Source organism: Pogoniulus pusillus, chromosome 12 (genome assembly GCF_015220805.1).
Source record: "Pogoniulus pusillus isolate bPogPus1 chromosome 12, bPogPus1.pri, whole genome shotgun sequence".
NCBI lineage: Eukaryota > Metazoa > Chordata > Aves > Piciformes > Lybiidae > Pogoniulus > Pogoniulus pusillus.
This window is the reverse complement of record NC_087275.1, coordinates 15,489,601-15,516,157: the sequence shown is the minus strand read 5'-3', so window position 1 is coordinate 15,516,157 and position 26,557 is coordinate 15,489,601. Positions and strand designations below refer to the sequence as shown.

General features: G+C 43.4%; 1 protein-coding gene across 2 annotated transcripts in view; it reads left to right on the top strand.

Moving 5' to 3' along the window:
• TIAM1 (TIAM Rac1 associated GEF 1) overlaps positions 1-26,557 on the top strand; it is an 86,919-nt gene that overhangs the window by 17,433 nt on the left and 42,929 nt on the right. For both annotated transcript variants that reach the window (XM_064152398.1, XM_064152397.1), the window contains exons 3-10: positions 1,346-1,518; positions 6,045-6,269; positions 7,669-7,854; positions 10,248-10,394; positions 12,322-12,396; positions 13,390-13,560; positions 19,762-19,866; positions 22,510-22,591. In XM_064152398.1, the coding sequence (XP_064008468.1) occupies positions 1,346-1,518; positions 6,045-6,269; positions 7,669-7,854; positions 10,248-10,394; positions 12,322-12,396; positions 13,390-13,560; positions 19,762-19,866; positions 22,510-22,591 (1,164 nt within the window). The remainder of the gene's footprint in view (positions 1-1,345; positions 1,519-6,044; positions 6,270-7,668; positions 7,855-10,247; positions 10,395-12,321; positions 12,397-13,389; positions 13,561-19,761; positions 19,867-22,509; positions 22,592-26,557) is intronic.

Below are 26,557 nucleotides of genomic sequence, written 5' to 3'. Positions count from 1 at the left end.
GGGCCCTGTGGCAGGAAGGTCTTGCTGTGAGGAGCAGGCAAACAAAGGACCATCTGGGAGGAAAAAGGGGAAGGATGAGCGCAGAGACAATGTTATTTTAAAGTGCTTTGACTCAAGTGGAGTGTTTTCTCCTTAGGTTGCAGTGCCTTAATAACGTTAGTGTTTAAACGAGCCTTTGAAGTTAACAGCTGCTATTGTTTGGCTGCAAATAGTTTTGTGAGAGGCTGGGTAACAGGGCACCCCCTTGCACCCAGAGGGCTGTTCCCAGTGGCAGAGAAACAATGTGCCAGTTTTAGTTGAAAACGACGGTAGATAATGTGAGAAGGTGGAATGGAGAGGAGGAGACCCTTTTTTTGAGGGTGTCCCAAATTGCAGGCTTTTCTCTACGGCCCCAGAAAATTGTCAGCGTTACTTTGTATAACCAAGGAGGCTGTTTGATGTCCTCAGCTACAGTGCAGTTTTCGTTTTGGCCGCATCCCCCTGAGTCAGAGCCGAAATGTTAATAGCGGAACAAGGATTTAGTTTATGCTCTTTGTTTATTTGTTGGTGGTTTTGGGTACATCCGTCTTTCAGCAAGCACAGCTCATTCCATGCCATTTTTCTTTCAGTTACTCATCTGCATTCAGTAATTAAATCACTCGATCTTTGCCTTGCAGGGACTGCAGCAACCAGCAGCTGCAGGAGGCAGAGGCAGGGCGGTGGAGGTTTTGCCTGGGGGCCTGTCTGCTCCAGAGTGCCAGCTGACCAGCTCTCAGCTGTCTGGGCATAGCCAGAGGAGACTGCTCTCATACCTGTGTCGCCCTTTTCATAGGATTAGCCAGATTGGAAGAGACCTCCAAGATCATCCAGTCCAACCTATCCACCCAACCCTGTCCAGTCAACTAGACCATGGCACTAAATGCCTCATCCAGTCTTTTTTTTTGGTCCCCTCGATGGGACAAGATGGCTTTTAGTCCCCACTTTGGGATTTAAAGTGATATTTCTCATCTAGTGCTGTATTTTACCACCTGTGATCTTCTCAGCTTGTGTCTGCAGCTGTTTGAGCAGTCTTAAGGCAAATAAAATGGCCCTGTTAACGTGCAGCTTGGTGCACCGTACAGTTTGTGGCATTCCCTCATGGTGTAGAAATCACTGTCTTGTCAGACCAACTGAGCCACTGCTGGTGCTCTGCTGTGGGGCTGAAAACCTGAACAGGCCCTGGCAAATCCTCCCTCATCCCTGTGACGCTGTTATGGATGATTTATAGTCCCAAGTTTTAGCACTGAATAGATGAATAGCATTAGCACTGAGCAGAGGCTGCTGCATTTAAATGTGTTGCCTGCTAATATACAATCATCTCTTCTAGGATGCACGTTGTTTTTTTATGAGACTGATGGCAGATCTGGCATTGACCACAACAGCATCCCAAAGCATGCAGTGTGGGTGGAAAACAGCATAGTGCAAGCCGTGCCTGAACACCCCAAGAAGGACTTTGTCTTCTGTCTCAGCAACTCCCTTGGGGATGCTTTCCTCTTTCAGGTTAGTCTGAATTAAGGGTTTTACAACATTCTTTTTTTCTCTCCTTCATCCCACCAGCAAAGGAAGAAATGTTATCTCCTCTACAGATCAGTGGGAAAGTCCTTTTGAACTCCAGTAGGTTTAGGTTTGGGATTTTCTTCTGGTAGCGCAAGTGGAAGGACACAATATATCCAGTAAATGCCACTAAGAGACCCAGCACCCCATGTGAATCACTGACAGATCTGCTATTTTTATTGACTGACCACTTCCTGGTTTTGTAGATGGTTGGAAGCAAGTAAGAATTAAGAAAGAGTCTTACATCTATATAAAAACTGAGAATTTTGTGTGGTTTGACAACATGCTTATAACATATAGCCCAGGACAGTTACCACATAGAACATACAAGAGTGCATTACATGTGCTGTAACACTGTCTGTGTCCTGTAAAAGACATATCAAAGAAGGGACCTTATGGAGAGGTTCGAGGGGTTTAGAAGACCAGGAGGAGTTTGAAGTGCAAGGATCTCCAGATACTCTCCCAGTGGTGCTGCACAATCCAGTTTCCCCTCCCAGTATTCATACAGACCTTAGTCAGCATCTTGCTGTTGTCCAAGATGAGACTAAAAGTGCATGTTTCTTTTTTTTTAAATTAAAAAAATTAGAAACATCTGAATTTCACAGGGTACATTTGAAAAAAAAAAGGCAACCCACTACTTTAATCAACGTTCATACATTAGTTGGTGCATTTCACTGAATAAGATTTCTGTATTTTGGTAACTACTGTTTCCCTGAGTGATTTTTAAGATTTGGCATACTGCAAGTTATCACTAACTAAGGTGTCACACACTTTTATTTGTAATTGTCAGCCTGTGCTCCAGTGATGCCATTTCTTCCTCTTTTGATGCAGTTTTATTCACCAGAGGAATCCCTTATTTATTTCCCTTTCCTTGGACAATGTATTCAGACTGTTTTGCCTTCTTAAACCAGAAACTACTCTTTGGTAGGAGGTACTCCCACATCATCACTACCCTTGTACCGTTGTACCCTTGTACTACAGAGCACATCTTTCAAATTACATTGTCTTCTCGTAAGTCCTTGTGGCTGTCCTGAACAACTAGTGCAAAATGAAAAAAAAAGACATTCTGACTCCAGGGAAGTCTTGAAAAGACTGAATATCTGATTGCAGGTTGGAATAAAAACACCAAACCACACAACGTTTTTTTTTGAAGGCTAGCTTATCTGCCACCTCAGTCTGAATCTTCCTCAGCTGTCAGTGTAAAACTGCACTGTTCCTTTCTACCTTACACGTTTAATGAGCAGGACATATGTATTTTGCCACTTGGATTTTGCCATTTATATTTTCATCCTGGTGGTAAGCATGGTGCTCGTGCTTGAAAGGCTGTGGAGCACCACTTCCTCTTAATCTACTGATCTGAGCTGTAAAGTGTTTTCCATGCAATTGTCTAAGCAAAAACCTTAAATGTCATGAAAATAATACCAGGAGATGGCTAAATACTGAAAAGTTCACATTCAGTACATTATTTCTTTTGTGGCCAAACAGGGCCTTACTCATTAGAAGCCTTCTGTCATTATGCCATGGGCAGATTTTCATGTAACTTTGTGGGAAAAATAAAAAGCGAGCAACTTTTCCCTGGAAAGCAATCTTTTAGATTGCCTGGCAGAAATTTTCCCTTCTGACAGAGAACCTATACGTTGCTAGTGAAGCAGAAGAGGAAGGAGGAATGGGTTTGAGGAGAAGGGAGAGAAACTAGCTGCCCTGGTGGAAGTTAATGTGTGAGTGACTGTAGGGCTTGCTTTGCTGTGCTCAGAGCAGCCCATCATGTGTATGGCTGTGCAGCAGTGTTGCTTAACTGCTCCTGTCATACACATCCATCCACACATCACACAGTGCTGTAGTAGCGCTTTTGATGAGAAGAAGCCACAGACCCGTGGAAGACTATTTCTGTCCTATGGAGACTGTACTTAGGGAGAAAAATAGGGTTGCTTTGTAATGTGTACTGATATTGGACATCTTGTAACAAGCCTTCCCACTGCATTGCACCTAGAGACATCACATACCTCCTACACGATGATTCCTTGCTCAGTCAGTTCTTATCATGCCTACACAAATCCATTACTTTCAGATGTCACATGTATTTTCCAGGAGCTCAGAGCAACTTGTGACACCACATACTTATGTATCAGATGTTTGCAGCGTGTTTATGGGGTCCTTTCTGTTGAGAAGTGGAGTGATTCCCCATGCCTACTCATCTATCAGGAGAGCCTTCAGCTCCTAAAATCCTTTCCAGGTTCTCTTTTAAACAGAAAAGGAAGCTGATTCTCATGGTATACAGATAATATTTCAAACTTTGATAAGAGAAACATATGACCTCTTGCTGTAATGCTTTTTCCTAAGAATCAGCAAAACATATCACCTTGTTGTAAGTCCAGTGCTACTGGCTTCTCTCTTAGGGGATAGGCTTCATGACCTGACTGTAGGCAATGTGTGTCCCAACTGAAACAGTTGTTTTTGTCAGAACTTCCTCATCATGTCTTCAGGGCCTCAGCATATCTTCCTTCAGTTTAAGAACTGTAGGACCCTCTCTACAAATGAGAGCTTGTTAATATTATTACAGCGGCAAAAAACCTGACCAGGTGTGCAGTCTCAGGACAAGAACACTTGGAGTAAAGAGCTAGATTTTTCTGGTGTAGACCCTATCTTCTGTTTAGGACTTCTAAGCTGAGCTAAGGAAAGTGGTGTCATTCTGGGACATGCGTGTTGCACCTGTTTCACTACCACAGAAGTTTTGGGAACATCAGCCATAAGTGTATAGGCTGTGTCTATGTGAATTCCAGAGTTGGGCTTCTGTGGGAATCTCTCCTTGGCCCTGTCCTCTGCTGTTAGTTGTAACCAGCAGGAGAGCAGTGATGATAACCTTCTTTATCTATGAGCAACTGGAGAAGTCATACTGTGCTGCCTATTAATAGATCAGGTATCATCAGAAAGTTTAATTAGAACAAGGTGGTTTGGCACCTTGCTACTTTTTCAGCCACAAGGCAAATACCAGCATGGTTACTTCTAAAGGCTGACACTCAGAGAAAGTCTGCTACAACTCTGAGTTGGCTGTAAATTTAGTTTTACAACCTACTGTAAAAAGGAATGAAGTTTAATAGGACAGCCAAGATTTACTTTTTATTTTGAAAGTCTGGAAAAGGAACACTTTGAAGCGTTCTTTATTCTGTGTGAAAAACCTCTAATGGGAATAGTGCTCTTCTAGAAAAAATGTACTCATGTGCCATGCTCTAGCCTTGATGATTCTCATAGAATCATAAAATCACAGAATGGTTTGGGTTGGGAGGAATCTTAAGATCATCCAGTTCCAAGCCATGTACCATGGGCAGTGATTACTCAAAGCCTCATGCCACACGGCCTTGAACAATTCCATGAGTGGAAGTGTTCCTTTTTCCCAAACTGTTACAGACATGCATGGGAAGGGACAGTACCACAGCTGTAAAAACTATAATGAACCTGCCTTAGGATAGCAAGATTTTGTTCAGAGTGCTGTGGCACCATCAGAAGTGGAAAACTCGTTTGTTGACACATCATAATAAAGCAACTCATAAGTATCATGGTCACATTTTATGCCATCAGTTTATTACTAACCAATGCATGCCAAAGAAGCTCTCTGTACTGTGAAGAGCACAGATGCTAGTATGTTTCTTGACTTGAGGTTAGAGGGAGGCTAAAAATGTCAGTAAGTGTTGGGCTACGAATTGTGGCAGCATTGCACTGAACAAGGAAGATGACTCCTAAGACATTGCCTGGTTCGACTGCATTGGAGGACAATGAAGCTGGTGAAGGGCCTGGGAAATAGATCTTTTGAAGAGTGACTGAGGGAGCTGGGGCTGTTTAGTTTGAAAAATATGAGGTGGAAGGGAGACCTCGTCACTGTCTACAGCTACCTGAAAGGATGTTGTGGAGAGGTTGGTGCTGGTCTCTTCTCACAGGTAAATAGTGATAGAACAAGAGGGAATGGCCTCAAGCTGCAACTGGGTAGGTTTAGACTGGATATTAGGAAACATATTTTCACAGGATCATAAGTTATTAGGGGTTGGAAGGGACCCAAAGAGCAAGAGTGGTCAGGCATTGGAATGGGCTGCCCAGGGAGGTGGTGGAGTCACCAACCCTGGATGTGTTTAAAAGTTGTTTGGATATGGTGCTTGGGGATATGGTTTAGGGGGAACCTTGTAGAGTAGGGATATTAGTTGGACTTGATGATCTTGGGGGGTCTTTTCCAACCTAAATGTTTCTGTGATTCTGTGAAACACAGCACAGATGCAGGTGTGATCCTAAGTGCTGAATGCTTAAGTGCTGACTTAAAAATGGCCTGCTTAAGAATGATGAGGTTTTTATTACTTCTCTCGTCAGTAGATTTAAGGCTTTGAATCTTAAGATCAAAGGGAAAGGAAACTCATTGGAATTTGTTAATCTCCAATCCATTTTAAAGAGGATCCTGACTTGTTTTCACCTTCCTTCCCTCTCTTCAGACCTCTAGCCAGACTGAACTGGAGAACTGGATCACGGCAATCCATTCGGCTTGTGCAACAGCGGTGGCGAGGCAGCATCACAAAGAGGACACTGTCAAGCTTCTGAAAACAGAGATAAAGAAGCTAGAGCAGAAGATTGATATGGATGAAAAGATGAAGAAAATGGGTGAAATGCAACTGTCCTCAGTTACAGATTCCAAAAAGAAGAAGACCATACTGGATCAGGTGATCTCTCTAGCTTATGTGAAATAAATACCCAGCAAATAGTTAAGGCCTTCTTCAGAATGACAGTATCCCTGTCTCCTCCCACTGTGCTATGTGTGTGCTGGCTGAGCTCCCTAGAGCGGGCAGGACATGTTTGCTGGAGAGCTGTGCTGGCTTGCCTTGGTTGCACACTGTGTGGAGAAATGGTGCAACCAAGGTTGAGTGGGGGCTGTCTTCTGGCATCCATACAAGAAATTTGTCTAGCCACTTGAAGGCTGAGTGAGGGCTTCAGGGAAGTGAAGAGGCTACAAGCCACAGCAATAGTGTGCCTTAGGGAAGAGCTGGTTGTAGACCAACAAACACTGCTTTTGCTGTTGTCTTAGGCATGGTAGAGGCTGGTTCTTCTGCTGGCAGATGGGATGCAGAAGCTGCCTGTTATGAGGGCCTGTCCTGACTTCATGGCTGCAGCCCTAGCCCCTTGAGATCATTCCTTCTGACTTCAAGTGGACAACATAGTTGTATTTTAGAAGCAGAAAGCCCAGAGCAGATGTCTCTCCTGCTGCAGCAGTAGCACCTTATTTTAAGAAACTAACATATGGCTCCTGCTTCATTAGTTTGTAGCTCTTTTACCATGGCTGCCAAATGTGCCTGTAATGCAAACCATGAGGAATGGCTGCAGCCATAATGCACTAATCTAAAGAGATTTACTACCCCCTGGAAGCCTGTGAAGAAGTGGGATAAAGAGGGGGAGATACTCACCTCCATTGAAAGGGCTTCACTCAAAAACTGTCAGTCACAGTGAGGAGGCAGAGCAGTCTCTCTCTTTATATAATTGAGTTTTTCTAAACACTTTGAAACTGTTTCCTATTAGCGGTTTGAATTATTTAAAGCCCTCACATAGGCTGATTATAACATTCTTCCACTGATAAGATTAATTATCCCCAGTGTACTACTCTTTTTTAAGCATGGCAAGCTCTGTTAATGCTTACAGTGGTGCTGCTGCTGTGGTTACTGGTTTGGGGTGCTGTGTATGTGGAATGTGGTAGGGTTTGGTCTTGTTACTCAGATGCCCTTGATGCATGAAGAAAGTCTCTTAAGAGACTGCTTTGAAGAGAATCCTGTGACAAAAAGAAATTTTAATCCTATTAATTAACATTGTATCAAAGGAGCAATTGTCTCAGGAGAAGACTTCTGCCATGAAAGTATCAAAAATTGTTTTCCATCGAATAAAACTTTTTTACTATTTGTATCCTTTTGGAAGTTGAGAGGGTTGGGGACAGTGGGAAAGAAGAGTTTCTTGAGTGAGATGAGCATTGGTGAAAAATATGTCACTGCAAACAGTACAATTTTCTTAAAGGTATTTACCTCCCTGTTTTATTTCTTTCCACTTCTCATGTGTCTCAATCCTCACTCTACACAGATCTTTGTTTGGGAACAAAATCTCGAACAGTTCCAGATGGACCTCTTTCGGTACCGCTGTTACTTGGCTAGTCTCCAAGGAGGGGAGCTTCCAAACCCTAAAAGGCTGCTTGCTTTTGCCAGCCGTCCAACAAAAGTTGCAATGGGACGGCTTGGAATCTTTTCAGTCTCGTCGTTTCATGCACTGGTAAGTTTGAACAGAGGCCAGGGGTCCTCTTTGCCAACCTGCAAATGGCTTCATGTGTCTGATGCAGAGATCGTGTGGACAAACAGCAGTCTGTGCCTGGGAAGTGAGCACTTACCTTAGTGTGCAGAACATTCTGCTTCCCAAAAGAGGTGTGTGTCTTGCATATGGATTAAAAGGCAGACACTTGCTAGCTGTGGCCTTATAGAAGTGGAACCACCATGTTTCTCCTAAACATGTTTTTTTAAAGTTTCCAGGTCTACACTATTAAACATTCTCTCTATAAACAGATGTTCCTGTTACGAGAGCAGTCTCATCTCTAATATTTGTGTTCATGGATTTGGCCAAAAGTCCTGTGAAGTTGATGGGAGTTACTACAGTGCCCTCAGCATGTGTTGGCCTAGATCTTCTTGAGCATGGCTTGCTTTCTACCTGTGGGTTAAACTATTGAACTAACATCCAGTCTCCTGTAGTCAGCACCTGATGTTCCACAAGGGAGGGGAAATGTTCTTCTCTGCTACTTACAGTGTGGCAAATAATGTTTAAAAGGATTGTTTAAGTTTATGTGACAACCCAGTTCTTAAAATCCAAGGAAATGTATTGCAAAGAGTTTTTTAATGAATGTAAATCAAGTTCTTGTAGCTTCTGCTTGGACTCCTGAAGCTTCACAGAAATAGCTGCGCTGCACTGCTGTCTTGTAGATGTCAGCTGTACCCTTTGGTTGGATCCAGAGCTGTAGTTCAGTCAGGGGCGCTTTTATTCTTTTATATTTGAAAAGATTAGCGTCATCATCCTGATAATTGCTGCTAGATTTATGTATTTTTTTTTTTAAGTGCCAGGCTGTCATTTGCATTTGTGCTTCTTTTTTTGCATCTAGCAAAGCACTGAGCGTTGGCCTGAAAAACAGTCTGCCTCTTCATGCTAGTGTCTCTTGAGAGCCAAATGAAGAAAAAACAACAGCGTTTTGAATATGTTGGGTTGGAAAAGACACGTGCTTTCTTCTCTTTTAAGCAAACTGCCGTGTCCTCCTTTGCCCTCAGTAGCATGGAGATGGTGCAGTAAGTCTCAGACTCAAGCTGCGCACTGTAAGGGGGTAGCATGGCATCTCTAGCTCTCCTGCAGATGTTGCTCAGTATGTGCTAAGTATCCCAAGTGCCTCTGCACAAATGTCCCAGGCACAGCTACGAAATGTCTCACAAGTCTGGGCTGTGGAAGTGGAGATGCTTGCAGTAGCGTTGAAGTTCTCCTTTCCCTGGGTTTCTCCCTGTTTCCCCAGGAGGATCGCTGTTACTTGTACAGCAGCGGTTGCGGGTACACCAGCCAGCCTTCTGTTCGTCCTGTCTTTATATGAGTGTTTTTATCTGCTGCACCTAAACAACCAGTTTCTCAGCTCTCTAGCTTGGGGCATCACTCAGAGATTCAGGTGTTCCCGCTGGGGTTGCCAAACAACAGTCACATTTTGCTAGTTTCAGTTGTGGGAATCCAGTACAAAGGTGTTCCAGGAAGCGTACAGCCAAGTCGGTAGGGTGGGGCTGTCTGTATGTCTGTCTGGCCTCACCTGGCGCTGACGTTCCTACCTGCCATCTCCTGCCACTCCCTTTTTTGCAGGAGAGGAGCTTACTCTCCTAAGGCCACCTCCACGAGGGAAATCAACTTTGGCTTAAACACTTCACCTCTGACTGATTTCAACCAGAGGTTCTCATTTTGAAAACACTCACCAAATATTTGGTCTTAGTAAAGGCAAATATTTTCAGGTTCCAAAGGGGTGACCACAGGCCGTTTTTTAAGTACCCAGGCAGTTAACACTGCTCTAATCGAAAGGGTCATTAAAACTCCCATGTGTTTTGCTCTCTCCTTCGAATGTTGCAGTCTTGAAGAAAGTGCAGGCTTTAAATACCTTGAACTACTTATAAGCCTTTATCCAACCCTGTAGCAATTACAGATCAGTTCCAGGATGTCCAGAGTGCTTCCACAGGAAACAGCAAAGAGAGAAAGCAGGCATTTCAGAGGCAACATACAAGTTCAGAAGTCTTATGTTTCGTGTGTCCAGCTTTGAAACACTGTTAGGAAAAAAAAAAACCCAAACCTGTTGCTGGTGCTGAGGCTTTACTCTGTGATGATCAGGCTGCTTCAAAATGTCTCAGATTAAATGGCAAAGAATGGGGGAGTGGTGCTATCCATTTAATTTTTGATGTTTGGTGTTGAAAGAGAATTAAGTGGCAGTGAGAAGGAAGCAGCCTGGCAGCCTCACCACTGCCCCTGCTGTAAGTACAAGTCGTTGCTGTAGTATTTGCCTTTTTGTTTTCAAAGCAGATTTTTGTGTTTGTTAGACTTTGTAAGCCACGGGGCAGTGGGATGCTGCAAACATTCATTGTGAAACCATGTGGCATTTACAGGTGGCAGCTCGCACAGGGGAGTCTGGAGTGAGGAGAAGGACACAGGCCATGTCCAGATCTGCCAGTAAACGGAGAAGCAGGTTTTCTTCTCTTTGGGGGCTGGATACTACCTCAAAGAAAAAGCAAGGGAGGCCAAGCATTAATCAGGTAAGTGTGTGGAAGTTTGTGATACTGATATTTTCAAGGTCTGTTTGTTAGCATGCAGAATGCAGCTCATTCAGAGTCACTTGCATCAAGCACTTACACATCTAACCTTCACCTTGTCTGTTTAGTCTTTCACAGCCTGTAGTAATCTCATTCTGCATCCTCTTCAAAAATCAGTGACTGTAATGACAGATAAATATACAGCAGCTCCTATCAAACAAGGTTTGGGATTTGCACCTTCTTTAGCTGAATTGATTTGATTTCTACTGTTGCTGGATTTCTGCTGCTTCTCCTTTTGCTGGAGTCATTTTCCTTAAACTCAGGACTAACAAAGCAGAACTGTAAAATAAATGCAACTTTTGAAGGGAGTTGGGGGAAGTTCAGACTTGTTTCTTTCCTTAAAATTATGAGTTTGTAGAATACTTTAAATATAGCTGAGTTAGGGGAAAACTTGCTAAAGTAACGAAAGAGCTTCTCATTTAGTGGGAAAATTCCATGCTTTGCTTCAGATTTTTAAACAGCAAAAACTGAACTGTTTCAAACCAGTCACTGCCCAGATCTTTCTCTACAGAATGTGTTTTAATATGGTAGGAAGGTGCTTCCCTTGTTGTTCTTTCCAAACATCCCTAATTATGGCTTTCAGTTTTTGAGAGTCATACCTCATCTAATTGCAGGAAATGTAGGCTTTTATTTTCTTTCTCTTCTTTCACTTTTTGAGGGGAGAAAGGATTGGGACACATGTTGTTCCTTGCCCTGTGATTTTTTTTTCTTCCTTCTGTTGAAGCAGCAGTGGGTGTTTGTTTTGTTTAGCAGAGGATGAATGTTGAAAATTTGATTAGTTTGTTTTTAATGAGACATTAAAAGCTCTGTACTTATGTACCTCAAATCACACACAGTCCCTTGTCCTGAGCTAGGGTCCTGCCCATGCAGGATTTTCTTTTCCTGAACTCACTCCTTTTTTTTATTTCTTCTCTTTTCAGTGGGGATAAATGCATCTTCAGGCTTTCCCCACCCCTAGCCACCTCACTCCTCAATAAGAGGCTCGAAAAAAGATTTTGTTCAAGGTTAAAGAAAAATCATACCGGAAACAGACAAAGAACAAGAAAAGTTTTAAGAGAGTAGCAGAATGTCTAACTGTAGTGCCTGAACACAGTTCCCCTGTGTAGTAGCATGCAAAGTATTGTCAAATTGAAGCAGTAAACTATAAATCCATAGAAGGTCAGTGACCTTTTCCTATCCTGCATTGTCCCTGCTTCATTTTAGGTACAGAATAGTTAACAGCCAAACCCAGCAACTCGATCATAAAGCTTTGCTGATGCGTAACTATAAAACAGAACTTTACAGTGTCAGTCATAAGCTTCTGCCTCACTAACAACCATTTGACTGTCTGATGCAGTCCTGTACAGACCTGGGGTGGATACTGTAAATAATCTCAATTCTCACTCTGTCGTTCCTTCTGCACAGATTCCTGCTGTTTTGGCTCTCTGGCACATGCTGAGACTCTTAGTTAGAGAGGGGTTACACTAACTTGTAGTACTGAAATGTTTGCTAGGTACTTTTTGAAATCTGCTCTATTACAAAAGCAGCCAGAAGTCAAGCCCTTCTTCTGATTTCTCAGCTTTAGGAGAGGCAGAGAAGTGTTCATTTCCCGCAGCTTACAGGTGTGGAAGCAGCACAAAAGAAGATAAAATTTGTCCAGCTCTACTAAGTCAGTAACAGACCACTAAGCAGAATTGGCTTCTAATTGTTCAGCATGGTACAGCATCACCAGCTTGTCTTTCACCCCATCTTCCCTTTTAACAAGCTGATATTTTCTTTGTCTGTGTTTGAGATGAATGTTTATAGTTTTCAGTTTGACTTGCTTGCTAGGTGTTAGTTCTCTCCTTAGTGTGTGCTGCAGGCGGTGCAGAGTCACTCTGTTTCTCCTCAGGTATTTGGTGAAGGAGCTGATTCAGTAAAGAAGTCTCTCGAAGGAATCTTTGATGATACAGTCCCGGATGGCAAGGTAAAACACCAGCTCTCCTTCACCCCCTATTTGCAGCCAGGCTAAATGCAGCATTGACTCTGGGATGCAAGAGGGTATGTGGAGCCTCTGGGGGAGGAGAGGTTGCAGCCCCTCTGGGAGGGTTTGAGCTGACTGCCTGTGATCAAAAAGGGTTCACTGTGTTCTGGCATCTGGGGGTGCCAGACCCAGAGGGGTGTTAGCACTGCATGCCAGGGAAATGCCTGCCCACAGGAGAATCTGGAGGCTACTGGTTCTGGAAGATGTCTCCTTGTGGCAGCAACGTGGGATTTTCATAATTGAGAGTTGGCACAACTATGAAGCAGAGGACTTTCTCTGTTTGTGCTCATGTGCATCTGTGAGCTTTTGCATCTGCAGCCATAATTACAGCTGCCTTCTCTTTCCCCAGAGAAAGTTAGCTATGAAACAGCATTAAGACAGTGCTAAGAGACACATTCTTGGTGTAGTGAATATGGCATTTGCTGTGTGAGCCCACTTGGAGCAAACATGGATTCTGCAGCTCCATCACTGCCTGGGGATTTAAAGCTTGGAACACAGCTCAGATGTATAAAAGACTGGAAGTTCAAATTAAGTGCTAAGATGTGCTATTTTAACATTTCTAGGTATAGGAATTGTATCATCTACCACAGTTCTGTTGGGCTTGGATTAGTTTACCCAGAAACACAGTGCATTTAATTGAAAGTCTATTTTTTATCACTATTATTTTTTGTTGAATTCCTAGCTTTCCCAACAGCCATAGGGTGAAATCCTAGGAAAAGTGCACTGCAGCAGTGTAGCTGTGTGGGTGGCATGGGAAAGCACACTTTATACTGCTCAGGTAACACTGGAAAGTTTCATGCCTAGACAAGCCTTCAGTCTGGACTTATGAATAAAATGTCTTTTCTGTAAGAGGGCTTTTTGATACAGCATATAAAATTCCTTTCTCTTGCTACTGATGAAGGGCTGGTAGAGCCATAATGGATTTTGTCTGTTTAGAGGGAAAAAGAAGTGGCACTGAGCAGTGTCCATCAGCACAATCCCGACTGTGATATTTGGGTTCACGAGTATTTTACGCCGTCTTGGTTCTGCCTGCCGAACAACCAGCCTGCTCTGACAGTCATCCGTCCTGGGGACACCACACGAGACGTCCTGGAAATGATTTGCAAGGTAACAGCTGCCAGCGTGACCCAGAGAGGAGGCAGAAGTGTCTGCAACCCAGAGCCCTGAAAGTTTCATGCTAGCACCACACAAGAAGAGTTCCTAGAGCTGGAGCTAAATTTGGCATGGTGCAGGGAGAAGAAAGCAGACTAATTCTTGCCTTTTCCACTCTGTCCACTGTGCATGAGCCTCTGAAGTGCCTTCACACCCTGACTCTGCCTCTGCTGCCACCTCTCACGAGCTCACTCACCCACCCACCCATTTCCCCCCCACTGGAGACTAAGCTGTGTGCAGGACCATTCTCTTGCCTTCCAATATCCTGGCTTCCAGCTTGCTTCCTTTCACTGTATGTTCCATAGCATGGTAGTGCAGTCACCCTGTCCAGGCCAAACCTCTCCCAAGCCCTTCCATGGTCCATTCCCTCCTCTACCAGGCAAGTGGGGTGATCTCACTCTTTCCCAGGTGCCAGATTGTCCTGTTTCCAGGTCTCATTCCTCCTTCCTTCCCCAGCTGGTGTGGAGGAGGAAGGCATGGAATAAACAGCAGTATCAGGAGAAGGTGCCTGTGTTTGCTATCTGTATTCTGTAGTCAGACTCACCTTGTGTAGGTGGCAGGAGAGGAAAGCTTTTATGTACATTTGGGGGAGTGGGAGAAAAACCACCTGGATTTCTTTTAAAGATGAAGTATCAGAGACATCTGGCCATTAAAAAGAGCTACATCTCAGCAGTGAAGTTGAAATCTTTGACAAATTAAATACAAGCTTTTAGTTCTGGCAGCTGCATAATGTATGTTTTCTGCTAACTGGCTGCCTGCAAGCTAGACCAAACTGGTGTCATGTGCTGTTCTGAAAAGCGAGTCTTGTGCAACAACCACCACAAAATTAAATAAAACAGTTATTACTATTGAGACCTTAACTTTAGGGACTTTTAGAACATGTTACACGTGCTTCCAGAGAGAGAGAGGGTGAGAGAAAAGCATTTGTTTGCAATAATTATACAGTCAGCTCATCTGTCTGCCAGGTGCACTGTTAAAGAGTGCTGTAGCTTGTGAAAGTTCTCCACTGTATTTAGGAAAAGATGACATTTTTTGAGAGAGGCGTAACAGGGGAGCTGGATGATACATTATTTGTAAGGATTTATATTTTCCTTTGCATAAGGGTGATTAATTCAGTGGGCCAGATCCTTAGATGGAGTAAACTGGTGTAGCTCCACTGGTTTCAGCAGGTGCCTGCTGGTCTCTCACTATGTGATTGCTGTGGGTGGTGGGGTATGAACAGCAGGGGAGGTGGGTGAGTGTTTGTTTTCTGAAGAGCTGTTAGCTGTTTCTTTCCTTTCTGTGAGAATTTTCAGTCTGATTGGTATCACTGATGCATATCTTCTTTTCTGTAGCATTTAATAATCAATCTCTTTCTTCTGTCTCTTGCATTCAGCTCATTTTTCCCCTTTAATATCTGATCCACATCATTTCACATCAGTTTGCCATCTGCCATCTGAGAACCAGTCAAGTTCTGGTATAGTAAACATTTCAAGATCTACATTTCATATAAACCTCTTCATGTTTTTAGATGTGGTAAAGTCTGTCTGTGCTATCAAACTGAGCTTGGTTGTTGTGCTGGAGAACATTAAATGCACTCATATCATTGCAGAAAATGTGTTATTTTACTGACATTGCTGCTCGTTATCATACAGCAAGTCAGGTTTTGGAGGCTGCTTTGTGACACTTTTATGGTTTAAGATTGAGGGAAGGAAAGTTTAAAGCATATTTTAAAGCAGTTTCTCAAAGTTTTCTCGTAAGATTTAACTAATTAACATTACTTGGAAGGTAGGGAAAAGTCAGTGTATATGCATCAAATTGTTTCCTATGGATAATGCTGATCAGTGTGAACATGTGTATACACATTGCTAACATGTGCATAATGGTATGTCTAAAAACTGAGTAGAAACACACAGACTGCATGTGGATTTAGGCAGGGCCACTATGGAGAGAAGAACATCAGAAATCAAGCATAGAAACTACATAGTGGAGAGGGGTGATTATGCCACTTTGCTCTGGTAAGATCTCACCTGGAGTACTGCCTCTGGCTCTGGAGCCCTCAACACAGGAAGGACACAGAGCTGGTGGAGTGGGTCCAGAGAAGGGCCATGAAAATTACCAGGGTGTTAAAGCACCTCTGCTATGATAACAGGCTGAGGGAGCTGGGGTTGTTCAGCCTGGAGAAGATGAGGCTCCCAGGAGACCTAATAGCAGCCTTCCAGTACCTGAAGGGGGTCCACAAGAAGGATGGAGAGAGACTGCTTACAAAGGCCTGTGGTGATAGGACAAGGGGTAGTAGCTTCAAACTAGAGATGATCAGATTTAGATTGGATGTTAGGAAGAGGTTCTTTACTATGAGAGTGGTGAAAAACACTGGAACAGGTTGCTCAGGGAATAGTTGAAGCCCCATCCCTTGAGATATTCAAGGTCAGGCTCAGCATTGCTGTAAGTAACTTGATGTCATAGAGGATGTCCTTGCTGACTGCAGAGGGGATTGGATTAGAATCACAGAATGGCTTAGGTTGGAAGTGACCTCAGAGATCATCTATTCCAACCCCCCTGCCATGGGCAGGGATGCCTCTCAACTAGACTTGGTTGGCCTTTGGAGGTCCTTTCCAACCCAAACCGTTCTATGATTCTATGATTTTATAATTTTTAAAAGCTTTGTCTTCTCATTATTTGCATTTTTGAAATACATTTTGTGAGAGGAAAGAAGCAAATTTCCCTTAGGTCTGTTTGGTCTGTGCTCAGAGTTTCTGAGGAGTTACTTAAACCTGATGCTCTGGGGGCTTACTTTGATTTTGAGCCGGTGTTGACCGCACTGAAAAGTTTGGGCCACACAAATGTGAAGCTGGAATAATAGGGTGGGACAGCTAGCGTGTTTCCATCATGCTGTCATTTTAGCACTAATGAGGTTCTCCCCTGCCAAGCTGAAAGAATATGTCTGTCCCTTGCTTTAAATAGAAAAGGAAACTAAAATGGATGAGTAGTACGAGTTGTGCACTGACTCACTACACCGTGGAAAGCCTGTTGAATCCGATCACACCCCAGGCTGTAAATTCTTCAGGAGCATGCTGGTTAAGCTGTCATGTTATGCTTTAAATTGGTTTAGATGCTTGATTTAGGCCAGATATAGCCAGAGTTATTAGGAGAGAAATAAGTAAACCAAGAAGCTTATTTGGACTGCTAAATTTGCTAAAATGCCTTTTAGCAAAAAAAAAAGTTATATGGGTGGTCTCAAACGGATATTAATATAATTAAAGCTGCCCTCTTTCTGCTCTTGCCTTCCTGCATATGGATGCAGCTAGAGCAGCAACAAAAAAACCGGTGGGTTAATGGCATGGCTTTTAAGGCAGACTGGCTGTGTCCACGTTAAGAGGACCTTTTCCTTTCACTCCAGTAGAAAATCATGCCCCTATTTGAAACAGTATAGCCAGTGTAAAAATTGAAGGTAGACAAAGCCATGGGGTAGCTGACATCCTGTGCCACTGGGGATGACACCCTGTGCTTTCATGGTGATGATTCTTGTTACCTGACTTGGATGGGATTGTAACGTAGTGGATAAATGGCATCCATCCTGGCTGACAGTGTTTCTTGGAAGAAATCAGTGGCTAAATATACATGTGACTTTTGTCTAGTGACCTCTTTAGCTGATGCTGTGCTCTGGCAAAGTGCGGGCTTCAGTGCAGCGTTGGTCACCTTGCATTTGGCTTCCTTCTGCTCTCTGAAACAGCCGGCATAGAGGGTTTTCTCCTATGTCCCTGCAAAGATGTGCGAAAGTGGAGGCATTGGTGGTCATAGCCGCACCTGAAGCCGTGCCCATATCAAAGCAGGCAGAAGCCCTGTCATTGATGTTTGGGGTGGAAGATCAAACTGCCGCCTTCGCTTCGGGGAAGGTTGCTCTTTTAAGATGCTATCAGGGTTCAGGCTGTAGAGTGCGTTGCAGGCAGGTGTGAGTGCACCCTGCCCCTGCCCCAGGGCAGGCAGTGGCTCTCAACTGATAGTGGTGGGATGGCCCTGGCTCCGCAGGGAGCCCAGGGTGGCTCATCTTAGGCTCCCTGCCCCACTGCTGCAGCTGAGGCAGCTCTTAGCCTACGCCCAACAGCTGCAGGCCCCAGACTGGATACTTTCATGTCCTTCTACAATAGGTTGTGATTTCTGCTGGCCTGGGGCAGTCTGGAAAGTGTCCCTTTGGGTCTCCTCTACAAAAGGAGGATTTTCAAAGTCATTGTTGGAAGCAACGCAAATAACCAGCTGTGGACGAGGGCTCTCTTCCAATCCTTGACCTTTAGGTAGTGACATACAGCTTGTCAGTATAGGTCTGGATGACCAGCATGACCTTGTGTTGCATGAAACACAGCACATGTATGAGAACTTTGCCTGAGGAGACCATGAGAATATACATCATGGTTGCAGGAGAAAGCTACCAGGTTGCCTACCTCCTTAGTTTTTTTTCCACATAGAAGTGATGCAAATGGCTGAAACATTTCATGGACTTACAGAGAGTCTTACCACAGACTTTTCCCTCTGGATGTGGGATATGCAGTCTGTGTTTTTGTTTAATTGGTGTGCAAGGTGCTCTTTGGTTTATGTCTAGGGACAGTAAACTAATCTGGCCAGAAGCTAATCTAGGACTCCTCTGTATGGTTTCTGAGCCATTAAAGCCAGTTCTGCATCCCTTTAATTTTTGGGATGTTTGTATGTGTCTGCCTGTGAGAGAGAGAAGTAATGAAAGCAGTCAGTAAACAACAAGCAAAGTGTGCAAAAAGCTTATCAAAAAAGAAAAATGGGGAGAGGGCAAGGATCTCCTACATTCACCTCTTTTGGCCCTTGATAGGCTTAAAGTTCTTTGTTTAATTAACCAGGTATTTGACTGGATTGTGGAGGTTATTCCATTTCAGATACTCAATTTCTTATAAGGATAATTTGGTTTTTGGATTGGATATGTATGAATGTAGCACTAATGTAGAGTGCAGCAATAGATTTGTCTTTCTGTTATTTTCTTCATACTTGGTAGCTCTTCTTTGTTCATGGGCTAATCTAGACTTAGAGGAACATTCACTGTTTTCTGAGTATTTGATGAGGAATCAGTGTGTGATCTTTTCCAGAGGTCACTTGGTATACGTTGCTCATCATCTCTACAGTGTGATCAGTCAGCTGAGTCCTGGTGTATCATCATCTTTTTGGCTTGAAGTGGATAAGGAAGGCTTTAAAAAACATAATAAATAGGCAGTAATGACATTCTTGCATGAGTTTTCAGACAAGCCATTGTTTTAGGTACCACCCAGGAGACCTTGGGAATTTTCTTGTCTAAAATGAAAAGGCCAAGGTAAAAAACATTTAATTATGGGATTTCAAAAGTGGCACTGGGGAGAATTTGCCTGCTGTATTTATGAATCACGTTGGAGTTTTTCATTAGATTTAGCCAACAGTTTGAAAGCAACTTCTGAATGACATCCTTTGCATTTATCATAATTCCAATGCATTTTGATTACACACTGTATTAACCTCTGCTTAAGTCAGGCTTATTAATCGTGCTGAGAAAAGGTCATTAACGTCTCCCAGACCAAATGTTGTATCCTCAGCTAATTACTGAAATGGTATGACCTGTTTCTACTGGGATGTAATCCAGTATGCAGTTCTTGGCTTCTTTTTACCCTTATAAAGCCAGTGCATCCTGCAGTGCTTGGAATTTAGAGGACATACTTTTTTATATATATATATTAACCTTGCTTGCAATTGACCACATCATACTTACCCCCCCAGTTATGAATATGTTGAATACCCTAAAACAGACAGAAAAAAGCCTTCCTGTTATGTTTTTCTCTGCTAGCAGAACATTTATTTCCCTTCTCACGATTTTAAATATCCCTTCTGTATAACAGGTATGCTCTGAGTTCTCCTCTAATAGCGTTTGCTGATTTGTGCAATAGCATGGGAGGGAACAGAACTGGGTAAGCAGAACCAAAGAGCACTGCTCCTGACATGCTGGTCAGTAGTTGTTACATGAATTCTTATTCCTGGGGAAGAGGAGACTCAGGTTCTTGCTTAGGTTAGGAGATGACCATGGGCCTCTTATGATGGGGAATTTTTCTTCCTGTGTCAGGGTGTTCTGTAAGTATAGGTGATGTGAGCCATTGCATTTTTGTTCTAAAGCCTCTTCTTTGTTTCTTTCAGACACATCAGCTGGATTATTCTGCTCACTACCTGCGTCTTAAATTCCTGATTGAAAACCAGATCCAATTTTATGTACCAAAGCCAGAAGAGGATATCTATGAACTGGTAATGCTACCTACTAGGCAAAATTAAATGACACTTGGTAGGACACTGTTAATTAGTGTTTATCTGACATGTATAATATTCAGAGTTATGCTTTCTAACTTGCAATTACGGTGCTTTGCAGACCATAACAAATTGGCCTACCGTAAAGTAACCTCTCCAAACATTTCATCTTGATGAGAGAGTTGGTGTCCAGTGTTGTGTTTGTGCACACCTGTGCCTCTGTGGAAGAGACAGAGAAGGAACTTCCACAGCAGATGTGTGAAAGTGACCATAACATGCATTTAAGCATAGCCTCTCTCAAGGTCATCTTTTCCTGTTATTTGTGTTGTTGGTGGTGGTTTTAAGTACAATCTTGAGAACTTCTTCTTTGGATCACTTTGCCTGATTTTTAAAGAGGGGAAAATACACAAGTAGTTGGCTTTTTTCTGTTGTTGTTTGGTTTTTGGTTTTCTTGAGTTTTGTTTTGCTTTGTTGCTTTTTTTCTGTTTGTTTTTGGGGTCTTTTGTGTGTGTGTGTTTTTTTAACCCGTATGGGAGCATAAACATTGAGGTTAAAAAGCTCTGGAGCTGTGTGTGAGACTACACTTCCCTAATTGCTTTAGTTGGATCCTTTTTTTTTTTTTTTTTTTTTAATATCATTCATCTCAGAAGCAGACTTCAAAGGAATTTTGAAATGAGAGATTAAAAAAAAAGACCAAACAGAGTTACTGTCATGCTTTAATTCTGTGAATTTACACAAACGTGCTCTAAAGCTTGTTAAAAGCCTTTGCATTGGTGGCTGTTTTATTTGTAAATAGTAGAACTTTGAAAGTTATGGATGCTTCTGATAATTTAGAAAAAAGAAGTCCTGAGACTTGCCACTAATGCTATCAACCCCCTAAAAAAATAAATATGGGGGGGTGGGCAGTAAGAAAGTGTTAGTGGAGTACTAAGACTGGGAAGTGAAATGTAGTTGGGAAGAACTAAAACTCCAAGTCTTCTAAAAGAAACACTGTGAGAGACTGAAGTGGCACAAAGGGGCAATGTCAGGAAGAAGTCCTGGCCCCAGGCACTCCCTGAGACGCTGGTATTGTTATCAGATATCTCTGTTCAGAGACCTGGGCTCCACACTGGATCCAGAGGGGTTTTACCCCAGGAGCCCATGGCTCCAGCTGGCAGCTTCATAGTGAGAGCCACCACAACCCAAATATGCTGCCTGCCTTCGGTGTTGGATGACAGATCCACAAGGCACAGAAATGAAAGCAGCACCTCGGGGCTGCTGCCAGACAGGCTCTCTGGTTTAAGCAGCTCCGCTGCAGTCCCTGTGTCCCAGTTATTTGCCTCCCTTTTGACAGAGATTTTTGCTCGGAAACAGAACCTTGGGATGCAAGCAGCAAGTGGCTCCTGTGTCCATGCAAGAGTTTGACAGCTGTTCTCTGTGGTTCAGGTCTTCCATTCTCAATTTAGATGACTGCAGGGATAAGACACAAGTTTAGTTCTGAAAATACTGATATTTTCCCTCTTTTTATTTTTTCCTTATCTTTCAAAAACCCTAGCTGAGATTTTTATTAATATTTACCTATGGGCTCTCATTCACCTATGGGTATGATTTTTTCCAAAGCCCAAAAGGATGGTTTGTTACTTAAGTGCTAGCCCGTGCTATGGTAAAAACATCTTCAAACCTTTCCTGAGCAAGAAGTTTACAGCGTGTTAAAGCTGTCCTGATACAGAAAACAGAAGAAATAAGTTAGGGCTGACTCCCAGAGTCACTCAATATCTGACTTTGTGTGGAAAAGTGGGATATCCCTGCCTCAGGTGGAACAGTAAAAGCTCTGTTGTTTGGGGCTCAGGACAGTGCCTGGGTTCAGCAGTGAGCCACACAAGAGAGTCCAGTAGGGGATTTAGAAGCCCAAAGTGTGTGAGCTGTGGTGGAGTGGTGTGGCCCTGCTGAGGGGACACTTGGCTCCTGAAAGGCGGAGTGAATTGCACCTGCGTGTGTAGGCTTCTGGGTTGTCACCTAGGTGTGAATATGTGCTGGTCTCCCAGGAAGGATGTTAATGACCATTTCAAAGACTTTTCTTGGTACAAATAAACACGTTAAAAGTGAAACTTCATGCTTAGAAAGAGCTATGTATAAAATCTGATAGTCTTCTCACAATTAAGAGGTGTTTGTAATAAACAAAATCCCTCCTTGTTATTTTAATAGCATTGAATAATAGAATTCTTGCAATGCTGTACACAAAACAATGTAAAAGCTTTAAATGATGGCTACCTGTCAGATAGGAAAGCAAGAGTAAAAATTCTGTTTCTTGTGCACTCAAAATGGTATTGACTGAGCGAAAATAGATGTATCCTTGCTTTTTATAGTGACAGTGGTAAAACACTGCTTCCTCCTCTTTAACTGTGTTCTACTAGTAAATCTTTGTGACACTGCTAATGCATCTCACACACACACAGAGGCCTCCTCTTTAACTGTGTTCTACTAGTAAATCTTTGTGACACTGCTAATGCATCTCACACACAGAGAAACTATTCGATAAGTAGTAACCACAGCCCAGTTCTTCTGCCCACAATGAAAACTTAACAAGTAATCCATTGACAGTGCTGACACTGAATGTATCCTCTGACAGTAACATATTTCTGTGGGTTCTTGTTTTCTCTTCAGCTGTACAAAGAAATAGAAATCTGTCAGAAAATTACGCAGCACATTCAAATAGAGAAGAGTGATGCATCCTTGGATATTTATGGTGAGTTTCTCATTGATTTGCTTCCATTTTTCCGCCAAGTCAATTCTACTGTGAGCAGGTTCTTGCTTGCTGTTCATCTGGTATACCTGAAAGGCCTGTTGAAATCAAATAGAAAAGCACATCTGATTCCTCTGCCACACACAGAAAGCTTGCTCCCTTGCTCCGAAGCAGGATAGTTTTATTTGTAACGCACTGAATGCCGTTTTTCCGGGTGCTTAAGCTGTAGGATGTGCAGGTCTGTGATGAGAGCTGTGATGGCAGAAAGGACAAATCTTTTCCTGGTCTTGTAGTTTCCCAGAACACCACCGACAAAGGTTGTGCAGCTGAGCATTGGTGGAAAACAGGATCCTTTGGCAGTTGTCACATCTTACATCGTGGCATTTGTGGAGGCCCTGCACTGGGGCTTCGAGAAGGCTGCTGCTGTAGCTTGCTGCTGACAGGAGGCTTAGAAGGCTTTTCCTCTCTTCACTCTTTCCACCAAACATGATGGCAGGGATGCAGTCAGGAGCATGGCTAGGAGTGGGAGGCATCTTGAGCTCTGCAGCTAGGCTGCTTGATCTCTTTCCCCTCCTACTGGGACACACAGGGTGGGTCCCTGTCTCACCTTACCATTTTTGAGGGAACCAGGCCCCAGTGCACACCCAGCCCTTGAGGATGCCCCATGGACTCCTGGAGCTAGAATCTGGTACGTCATAGAGATGTGTGCATAAAACATAAAGCAGGGGAAGTCCTCCCTGTGTAATTTCAACAAAATCCCTAATGTTTGCATGGGGGGTGGTCATACTTCTTAGATTTCAAGTATTTCAAGTCACAGGCCTCCAGCCTGGTGAGTTTACCCTTTAGCCTGACAATTACAGTTCTGTAGTGTATTTTAAAGTTACTTGTGCAACCTGCCCTGCAGGAAGCCAATCTGCATCTTTTCACTGTTTATCTGCATATTCTGTTTTAATGACTAGAATAACTCTGAATCCCCAAACTGCTTGTCATACAGCTGCAGGCCATTTGAGTTCTGCTACAAAGCAGTGGTGGTGTTGACTGCGGTTTGAATATTGAAGGCCTAGGAAAGAGATACTAACCAGTGCAGCAATGGCCCTAGGTGCAGTAATTATGCTGTGCCTGAAAGCACTGCAAGAGTCAGGAGTATTGTGGGTTTTCCTCTTTATTTGTTTTCCTTCTGTTTAAGTGATAGATGGGAAAGACTATGAAATGCACTGTCATGTCTTGCAAAGTGAGATCAGTTGTGTGAGACACGGGAGGTATTTGTTAAGTGGCTCTGACCCTGCAGGGAGTGAATGCTAAGTGCACCCCAAAAGAGCTAACCTTGTTTTCATTGAGATGAAATGGCTCTAATTGATATTGGAATGTTTGTAGTCTCCATGTGGCTTGTAGAAACACTACTATGTGCTTGTACAGTGACAAGTGTGTGAAATACATGTGTGTGAAGAAATGTTGATAGAATCACAGAATCTTAGCATGGTTTGGGTTGGAAGGGACTTCTAAAGGTCATCCAGTCCAACCACTCTGCAGTAAGCAGGGACATCCTCTACTAGATCAGGTTTCCCAGAGCCCTGTGGAGCCTTGCCTCAACTACGAGTGTTCCTCATAGTAAAGAACTTGTTCCTAACATCCAATCTAAATCTACTCTTCCCTAGTTTGAAACCATTTGCCCTCATTGTATCTCTACAGGCCTTTGTATGCAGTCTCTCTCCATCCTTCTTGTAGGTCCCCTTCAGGTATTGGAAGGTCATTATTAGGTCTCCTGGGAGCCTTCTCTTCTCCAGGCTGAACAACCCCAGCTCCCTCAGCCTGTCTTCATAGGGAGAGGTCTTGGTGCTGGGGAGGGTTAGAGATCCTTTCCTACTGTACATGTTAGATACATTGGAGTTTTTAGTTCTTTTGATCTCTGTACAGAAATAGCATCATCAATATGGACTTTTACAATCTAGAGAGAAAGGCACAGCACATCCACAAGCTATAGCAACACGAAGATCAGAGCTTACAAGTTTTAACATAGCTTCTTTTTAACAAGGTGTCTTACGGGTTCTTGCTACTGAGTTTGTTTTGGAAAGAACCTAAATCATGACCACACAGTCTCCAAGCATCTAAGCATCAGTGTAAGCCTCTGTGTTGAGCTTGGCTGCCTTTGAGAATGGTTCTCAGTCACCTGGGCAGTGCTGGAGGCTCAGCCCCTCACACTTCAACAAGTGCTGAGAACAGACAGGAGTCAGCCTTCTTGCCCATTCAAAAAACATATGTCCAGTTTTCCTGTGCCTTGATTTCTTCAGAATGAGAAAAGTCTTCATTTTGAAAATGGATGAGATTATGAAATGCACTGGTAACATCACTCGTTGCTGTCGCTAGTACTCCAGCTACAGCAATAATAATACTTGTAAATCACCTTGAATGTTCAAGATACTTCACAAGCAGCTATTTATTAATCCTGACAGAGTAGACTTAGTGCTCTTATCTCCATTTAACAGACATGGTATCAAAGATAGGAAGATTAAATACTTACACTAAAGGTGCACTTATGTCAGGTCAGTTCAGCTTACTAGCCTGGCATAAAGATAATAAAAGAAGTGAATAGCTATCTACCGTCTTACTGTCTTTGCAAGCTGGTCTGGGCAAGCTAAGAGATCCTGGTGCTGGGGAGGGGGCAGAGCTGCCCTTTCAGGCATTAGCAGGCCTCTGGAGCAGCTTCAGCTTTGTACCAGAGCACATCATGGGTTCAGGTGACATAAAGAGGATGAAAGCGAGTGTTGTTAAGGGAAGATCACTTGGTGTTTCTGCTCCCACCAGCATGCCTCTGGTAAGAGGTACTCCTGGAGTGTCTCCAGTGTGTTGGACCTTGGTAAAATTAATTCTGTCAGTGTGATGCTGTTGCTGATGGCTGGGCACATACATCCATCCCTCTTTCACTGGTACCAACATTTGTATGGGCAGAAATCAGGGCACTCCAGCAATAATGTTTTTTACTTGCAGCTTCTGTATGTACTGGGAACATGTTGGCATTTCTGTGAATGACAATCTCTCTCAGAGGACTGAGGTAATTTTCTGCAGGTGTTTTTTTTTGATATTCTGCTGGTTCAGCGAGGCTATGTGCACTCAGACACAGACTTTTGTCCTCCTGTCATCAAAACTTTGCAGCGAAGGAAAGGCTCTGGCAGGTCACCACCCGTCTCTCCACACCTGTGCTTCAGAGTCCATGCACAGTTTGATAATAATCTTTTTGGCAGTGATGCCAGCTTATGCAATTGCTGTTGCTTCCACCCACTCCTGCCCATTCTCTCATGCAGTGCTAGTTCACGTGCTCCTGTGGAGCACCTGCAGAACTCAGCCTGTTGGATGCTGTGCATTCATACTATAGTTGTGTATATAGAAGCTACACACACCTTTATGCATATATGCAAACATGTATGTATCTGCAAGTTTATATTTATACCTGTATCTGTAGACACCCTCACACCCCCATGTGACTGAGGCATTTCCCATCTGGATGAATTCCCTGCTCTGCATGGCAGTGAAAGCATTGGCAGCAGCACAGAGCAGGACAGAAATGCTGCCTCAGATTGTTCACCAGACCCAGCTCCATCACAGCTGTGGAAATAAAACCCGGGCTGTGGTCACATACCCAGTCTGCAGAGGCACTCAGTGTGTTTGTGACACGACCATTGTGAGGCTGTTGCTAGTTGCCCGTTTCTCATCTCTGCATGTCCAAGCAGTCCCCAGGTCCTGTTCTGCTTTATGAGAAGACCTCTGTCTTCTTCATGATGTGAGGGCTAAGGGCAGGGCTAGCTGGTTTTTAGTGAACACTGGTAATACTCCCTACAGCTGTTCTGGTCTGGGTTTCTTCTTCAATGAAAGCTGAATTAAAAAACAACTACTCCTGCCCTTAGCCCTCACAGGTTGAAAGAGGTGAGGTCTCGTAGAGCAGAATGGGACCTTGGGACTGCTTGGACGTGCTAA